The sequence below is a fragment of the Monopterus albus genome, unplaced genomic scaffold, assembly GCF_001952655.1.
Source record: "Monopterus albus unplaced genomic scaffold, M_albus_1.0 scaffold23.1, whole genome shotgun sequence".
In the NCBI taxonomy this organism is placed as follows: domain Eukaryota; kingdom Metazoa; phylum Chordata; class Actinopteri; order Synbranchiformes; family Synbranchidae; genus Monopterus; species Monopterus albus.
In genome coordinates, this window is record NW_018127903.1 from 2,943,075 (window position 1) to 2,951,117 (window position 8,043).

Sequence of the window (8,043 nt, forward strand, 5' to 3'; positions counted from 1 at the left end):
TTGAACGTGTGCTCAATGTTTGGGGAATGTCACGATGTCAAGTATAATGCTGTTAAAAGTGTCATTATGATATGCCGTACAAACGAGGACAGGGCCCTTGTATTTCCTTCTTTTACGTTATCTGATCATATTTTAACTGTGTGCAGTGAAGTTAAGTATTTGGGTCATGTCATTAATGATTGTTTGTCTGATGACGGGGATATATATCGGCAGTGCCGCATGTTGTATGTACAAGCTAATATACTGGCACGGAAATTTGGTGCATGCTCCGTGGGAGTAAAACTGGCTTTGTTTAAAGCGTGTTGTACTTCCTTGTACACTGCTCATCTGTGGTGTAATTATAAAAAGGGCAGTCTTCGGAAACTGTCAGTAGCTTACAATGATGCCCTAAGGATATTATTGAAAAAGCCTAGATGGACGAGTGCAAGTGAATTGTTCGTGTCATCTCGAGTTAGTACATTTTCCGCTGTTTTAAGAAACCTGATGTTTAAATTTATCTGTCGCCTGAATTGTTCAAAAAATATCATTTTATTGTTGACTAATGTTGCACACAGTGACATGCGTTTTACTTCGGTTCTCTGGAAACACTGGTATACCTGTCTTTTAAAGGGACAGCAGTTTTATGGGTGTTCTTGTGCTCTCGTTTTTATGTATTTTCTGTTTTTGTTTCGTTTTTAAACTGTTCTTTTATTGCTTTTATTTGTTTTGAACCTGGACCTTGAGTCTGTAATAAAAGTGTCGTCATCATCATCACTAGCTACAAAATACCTGTACTTTAGTCCTCTATTTCCCCCGTATCTAGTGCTGCTTTGTTTATTTAAAGAAAACCAGATATACTGACTTAGTCTGTTAGGCTAACTTATTTACAAAGAATATTAAGTAGCTGGTGTATGGAGATGGTGTATATCGCTAGGCAAAACGATACATACTGTGATGTTTTTGTAGTGCGATATATTGAATTTTTGGTATATTTTCCCATCCTGAGTAGTAAATCTTCACTGGCCTTAGAGTATATACAGTGTATTTATTTGCATGGCCTGGGGTTGAGGTCAGGACTCTTTGTAGGTCAGTCAGAGTGGAGTCTACTTTGTTTTATTGTTAGAAATACACAGTTCTGCTTCACATCACTGAAATGATAAATATGGACCTTTGAGCCTTTCTGCTACTAGCAAACAGTCAGACAAGCCAGCCAACACAGACAGAAACACAAGCTCATCAAGCTGAGGATAACAGGAGCAACTGCTGCATCTCAAAAATCCACCACAACAGATGAAGAGCCTTCATCCCAACATGGCAATCAACATGTGAGGGAGATCTTCTGAGAGTAGCAGACTGCAGAGCAGTGTTAGGTGTTAATCACTGCATCATGAGAGCAACATGTTCAGAGGAGAGAGATACTGAAGCCATTAACTCTCCCTCTACAGAGACTCCTACACTGAGAACCGCTGGCAATCATTTGGAGTTGCCAGCACAAACACATCCGCAGTTTATTGCATTTGCATATGCACATCTTCTCTCTCTTAATTAGACTCATGCTGTTTGACCTCTGTCTGAACAAATTCATCATCACCTCAAGGACATCGATCTCAAGCACATCCTCTGAGTGCCTGCACCATCCTCCCCTCTGTTGCCTTTAAGTTAATCTCTGTGTTTCTTCCAGAGCCTTTTGTCTTTCACTTATGCATTCAATTTACCACTCAAACAAGCATACAGCAGGTGGGGTGTTTGAAAGACTTGAAGTCAGACAGAAAATAGGAAAACAACATAACATGATAAAGCCATGATAAGGTTACACAAAATCTAATTTAGATTCAAGCAAGAAGTATGTGTGTGTAGGATAGGAAAGAGTATGGTAACAAGGTATAATCTGGTCAGCAGCAAACCTCAGAATCATCTGCTGATTTCACGCAGCACTGGGAGATGGTTAAAGCTGTCATGATAGCTCACTCCATGACCCCAGTTATTAGCTCCACTATCTCCACCACCTCGATGTTCTGCCTCGAACTTTATCCTCCCATCCCTTCACAGACCACTACTCGCTGGATTCTGTCACACACTGAGGTGAAAGATCAGCGTCCAGTGAAGAGTAATTTCAAGAGAAAAGTGACCAACACTTCCTTATGACACCAATCATCATTTTTTGCTTTTTCATACATATGCATGTATAAAAACAAAAGAACTAAATGAGACTTAGGTGTTTATGATAAATAAATCAGCTATCAAGCAGACAACACAGCATACACTTACTCCAGAGACATTTTATATTACATATGTTGCTTGAGTTTCACTTATAGATATAACAGGTTAAAGCAAGAGTTTGACATTGTGGAAAATACACTTACATGATTTCCTCCTGAGAGTTTGATGAGAACGTTGATAACACCCCGAAATCTTTACCTTAAAAATAAAGCTACATCCAGCTGGCAGTTACCTTAGCTTAGCATAAACGCAGTAAAAAGGGTATCTGAGGGCAAGCAAATCCAGATACCAGCACATCTAAAGCTCCCAAATTAACACATTATCAGGAATTGTGTCTTCCTGGGCAGCCAGCCAACTGAGACTCACAAAAGTGGCTGTGAAATGTCAAATTATTCCTTTGACTTGTAAATGCAGTATCTAAAATTCACTTTTTCAGGACACAACTGTAACATACATGACACTGAATTTTGCCTGGTGTTTCATGGTGTTTCACTTGAGGTAAGCTGTATGCATGCTTGATTTGATTTAATCTCTAAAACCTCCTACCCATTCCTGCAGGTGCATGACAGTGTGCAAATTAGGCAGCTAGAAGCAGAAGGACTGAACTTGAGGACTGGATTGAGAGTGTGTATAATCACGTGCCACTGAAACTAATAATAATCAGCTAGGTCTGAAGCCAGGTTTTTGTCTTACCAGGTAATCATCTGGCTTGATGCCGAACAGATCCCTGAAGTAGCGGAAGGCCAGTGGGGCATAGGTCTTGAAGCGAAAGTCAGGGTAGTGATGCGCTGGGGTCAAGTTGCTTCCCTCACTGGAATAAACAATGAATAACCAAACAAAACTATGTATTAGTAAATTAGACCAGCAACAAAAAAAAAGAAAAACATGACCATTACATAAATTAAACATATCAGTGTGATTATTAGAAACAGATATTCTCTACACATAGAGGCAGCAAAGGGAAAGTGAACCCTAATCTTTGTGCCAATCAGTGTGCGAGTGGGCCCTTGTAATGTGCTGCACCAGTGCCTCAGTAAAGCCCTCAATGGGAGCCCCAGCTTCACCAGTACTGTAATGACAACTGGCCTGTATAAAGTTCTTTGCCTGGAGACTGAAGATGGCTCTGATTACCGGATCTAAACAATACACACAACACATGAGCTTTGTGTTGGAGGCAGAGAAAGGGAATAGCATATGGGCAGAAACAAAAACATACACATGGTAGCCTACATTTTTTGTTTTCTTGAACAATGAGACATTGTCTCATGCTTTGCAAAGACTGATCCTGTTTTGTAACTAACCGAGTGAGTCACCTGTGAGTCTTTCATCAAATAAACTTTCACTGGAATCAATTCTCCTGTCAGTAAATCTACAAACAGAACCTTAGTAAAGGCCTTTGTTTTCCAGGGCACCTCAAAATCTGGCCAATATTCCCAGAACTCTGACAGTTTTCTGGGTAAAGAGGCTAGTGTGTTGTTGTTTTGTGCTGGTGCTATAATCGGTAACTGGATACAGGCAACACTCAGGCCTTGATGCGTAACACTAAACCTGTGATTACAATGAAATGTGACTGCTATGTTTAGTGTGCGAGAGCAGTAACAAGCATCTGTCATTATTGACTGACAACCCACGAAGGTAACAAACGCCTCGTCGGGAAACAATATAGCAACACACCAGGAAACGATTCATTCAATCTAATCATAGAGCCATCTAGTGTGCATCTGGAAAGGTGTGTGCTGGTTGTCAGAGATATACAGTATGCACCGAGAAACAAAATACTCTGTGCATGGGAGTCAGAGTGATGCGTTGGATGTGTGTTTAGATGTCTCCAGCCATCCAAAACTGGACTGACAGGACAAACAAAAATGGAAAAAGCTCCAGAGAGGAGGGATGAGGTGAAGGAGAGCGAGAAGAGTGGCGAGACAGAGGAAAGCAATAAAAGCATCTGAGAGCCTTCGCCATCACTCAGCCTCTCTCGAAGGACACTCCATCAGTGAAGAGAAAGAGACAGGCTTGTGTTTGTGTGCTGTTAGAGAACAGAACACTTAAATAAAGAATAAAGAGGGAAACGGTTATGTCAGATACCAGACGTCTGATACCCACTGATTTTGTCATGTCTTGTGTAATAATTTTTTTCCTAACCATGTTACCTTGATTGTTTTTTTTTTGTTTGTTTTTCATTTCACTTGTCTTTCAAAGTGAAAACCTGATCATTTTATTTCACCATGAAAAGGCTTTACACTGGTTGCAGATTGAGCTCCCCTTTAACTATTCATATTCTATATTTCACCCTCATATCACGCTACAGCAGGTTTTCAACACTCATCACTGTAGGGCAAATACCGAAACCAAAAATAATGTTTCCCTGTTGCTGAGAAGCAGGATGGTAAAAGGTCATGTGCGTGCAAAGACTAACTTTGCATAAACCATACTGAGCTTGTGTATCCTGGAGCAGCTTTTAAAAGGTAAGTCACAAAGTATTTCACTGCCTGGTAGGACTCACTAGTAAACACTTTTGGTTGATTGTTATTGATTTCCTTTTTTATAAACTTTTTTTGAGATACGATACAAACAATACATTTTTAAGAGAAATATCTATTAATACAGCTCCTCTAAAAATGACTGTAAACTACTGTGATATGTGTGAATCACACTGTCAAAGAATTCCTGGGTCTGCTTTGGATTATAGAAAATATTTCTTTCTGCTGATGATGTAATTGTGATGACAGCCTGAGATGAAGGAGCGACTGCATACTGATGTACGTTTAGGACTGTGGCATCAAGAGGCACACAGTAAGCTGATTTCACAGTTCTTAGCAGAATAATCCACTAGAATAGTTTTATCCCTGAATCATGACTTCGACTAGCAAAATTCTCTTTGTTGATAAATGATGATGGTGCCAGGTTTGGACTAGATGTCCAATGCTTGGAGTTTCCCCTGATTAATAACACTGTGAATTTAAAATGTTTTTAATAGAAGAGCCAGACATATCATTTTTGAGCGAGTAGACAGGCAAATCTTAATCATAACTCGCTTTCCATTCATTAACTTTGAAGAGTTGCAGCCAAAGAGCAGCCTGCTACCGCCTACACATAATCTGTTTTTATGAAGCAGTTCTCAGATTCACTGGCTCTTGTAACCAGGAGTTTATGCAAAAGTCTGGCATGCATTGTTTCTGAAAATATGTGCATCATCATCATCGAGATGTCTTGATATGTAGAGGAGTGATCTGTGTGAGTATATGTCGGAGTGGGCTGTCACTGCATAGCACTGACCTGGGCAGAAAGACGCTCTCCACCACATAAAAGTCCTGCATAAGCACGTCTCTGTCAGGCTTGGAAGTGAGGTTGCCCACTGTATAGCCAATACCAAGCTGAATAGCCCCCTTCAAGGCTGATGATGTGGTCTAGATGGAAAAATAGAAGAGAAAGCATCACATTAGCCTCAGTGTTGTAGCACACTGTCACTGCAATCCCCATTGCATTCACTAGTTGACTTAAATACTAAGGATCACAAAATAAGAAAAAGACATGCCTGAGAATGGAAACTATTCTTATTTTAGTCTAAAAAGGATTCACAGGCTATTTCAAACTGTGACAGTGCAGATGACAACAAAATCAAGAAAAAAACAGTCTGCATTTTCGCCATCATATTATTGTGTAATTGCCACACAAATGCTTTAAACTCAAAATAGCCAATACAGATTGGAACACAACCATGGTAGTACTTGTGCCACCACTATAAAAAGACCTTTGACCAGTTTCTAGTCCCTGTACACTGGTAGCCACTGTTAAAAGCCTTGTTGCCATAAACAGTGACGTCTAAAGTAATTTAAAAAAGGAAAAAAAACACATGTGACCAACACTTGACTGATGTCTGGCAGCAGGCCCTGGCAGGGGTTAAGAGATTATGTGCTATAGAAGGACATTTACAAGGACTCCTGTGACTCAAATGCCTTGGAATAAAAGTTACGTGAGCAGGTTCTTATTGGTCGTAAGAGGGAAATAAAACCAAACACTCTGGCTCTTGTATGACTTGTCAGACTTTGTTACCTTCTTGTATGTTTTCTCTCTGCCTGTGTTCCGAGGCCCCCCCATCCCCTTTTCTATTGTGGTTGACATCTGAAAGGAACACAGATGAATGGAATAAAGAACAAAGCACAAAGATTACGGGTAAAAACTTAAAATAAAAATTGCTGTGAAGTCATAAGAGCATAAACACCTTGCTTAACTCAAAGCTGTGTCTTGCAAAGAGCAATTAGGGCGACATATCTCGATTGTTAGGTTGAGCGATTACCACGGGGGCTGGATCTGTCACAGACCCTCTGCAAGAGAACAGACACATAAAGAGTTACTGTTACATAACAAAAAAACCAGGGCAAAAAACACTCACAGCCTTGACATGAAGTGAGGCTGCATCCAAGTTAAGATGTGATAAAATGAGGATGAGACTGACTGACCATTTTTTATTGCTACCACTTTCTTGTTAATCTTTGTCTGATATGAGAGGCAACTGAGTCTATTTGTAAACTCTCACTGTTGATCTGGCCCGCAGCAGCAGATCTGCTCGACAAACTCTCATGGGACGTGTGTGTGCTGGTGTGTAATAACCATCCACCCTCTTCATAGAGTCTTGTTTCGGAGAAACAATCACTTCAGTGAGCAAGTAAATAAACCACGACACTTTTAAATGTACCAGCACCTTAATCCTCCTCGTCTCTAACTTTTCTTTCCATTTGTTCTGTAATATTCCAGGCCTTATGTGTATGCTGGACAAATAACACCTCTTAAAGGAGTAGAGTTGCAGGAGGAGGTATAGCCCTGGACCTGAAAGTGATCTGTTGGTGCTGCTCAGCTCACAGCACAACCAAGTCCATACTGAGCAACAAAAACACCAGTGTGTCTCGTTTCCTCCTACAGTATGTTCTCAATAATGTTTACTGTCCACTGCCCTGTCACTCCTCTCAACATCCTAATCCATCTATTTAAAGTGTGACATGATTCAGAGTGATCTTTCTGAGTCAGAGGAGAAAACGGAGACAGAGAAGTAGAGGCTTAACAGAAACACTGGCAAAAGTTGGGCTTTGTCTGATAAGCCCTGGTGAGCCTGCAGCCACCACACCACCTGCATATCAATGCACCTGCAGGTCTAAGAGCCTTGAATATCCTATGATGTCTTTGTGCTTCACCTGTGCCTGTAGTAGCATGTCCTCCAACCACCTGCTGTGTGACCAGCAATCACATTCCCATCAAATCAGTCTATTTATCACAGGTAAGGGGAAAAACTTATACTACCAGCTACAATAATGAAACTATGTAGCTCGTGCTACAAAGCAAATAACTTGCTGTCCTGTTTAAGAATAGGCCACAGGGAGAATTGCATCTTTAGATGAATACATGTTTGCACACAAAAGCCGATTCAGATACTAAAAGAATGTAGCAGACACTAAGCTCCTACGTCCAGACTGGGCCCTTATCTGTGCACCAGCTCCTCTGTTGCTATAAACACAGACACAACACTAATACAGACACATTTTGGCAGGAAGCACACATCCCAGCAACAGCTATATGTCTTTATTTGGGCCTGTGCATCATTTATACTTGTCTCTATCATAAAAATTGTTTCTTCTTATGAAGAAACGCAAGCACAAAATTTATCAACTCATGCCGAATGAAAACATGTCTGCTGAGAGACTTTGTGCTGCTAGAACTGAGGCAAAAGTCACCTGCAATGCACTTCACAAAGCAAAGTCCTGTTATCATGAGCCACCTCACGAATCCGAGTAATGAGGTGTTGATCCACCTGAGCCATCACACCGTAGGACTGGTTGTGTGCTCTGAACC

At 40.7% G+C, this 8,043-nt stretch overlaps 1 protein-coding gene across 4 annotated transcripts in view; it reads right to left on the reverse strand.

Annotated features, from left to right (window-relative positions):
* pip5k1bb (phosphatidylinositol-4-phosphate 5-kinase, type I, beta b) overlaps positions 1-8,043 on the reverse strand; it is a 31,127-nt gene that overhangs the window by 15,177 nt on the left and 7,907 nt on the right. For 3 of the 4 annotated variants that reach the window (XM_020594515.1, XM_020594516.1, XM_020594517.1), the window contains exons 2-5: positions 6,422-6,524; positions 6,253-6,321; positions 5,476-5,606; positions 2,893-3,010 (exon numbers count right to left, since the gene is read on the reverse strand). In XM_020594515.1, coding sequence (XP_020450171.1) covers positions 2,893-3,010; positions 5,476-5,606; positions 6,253-6,321 — 318 coding nt within the window. In that variant the 5' untranslated portion in view covers positions 6,422-6,524. The other variant, XM_020594518.1, reaches the window with a different exon arrangement.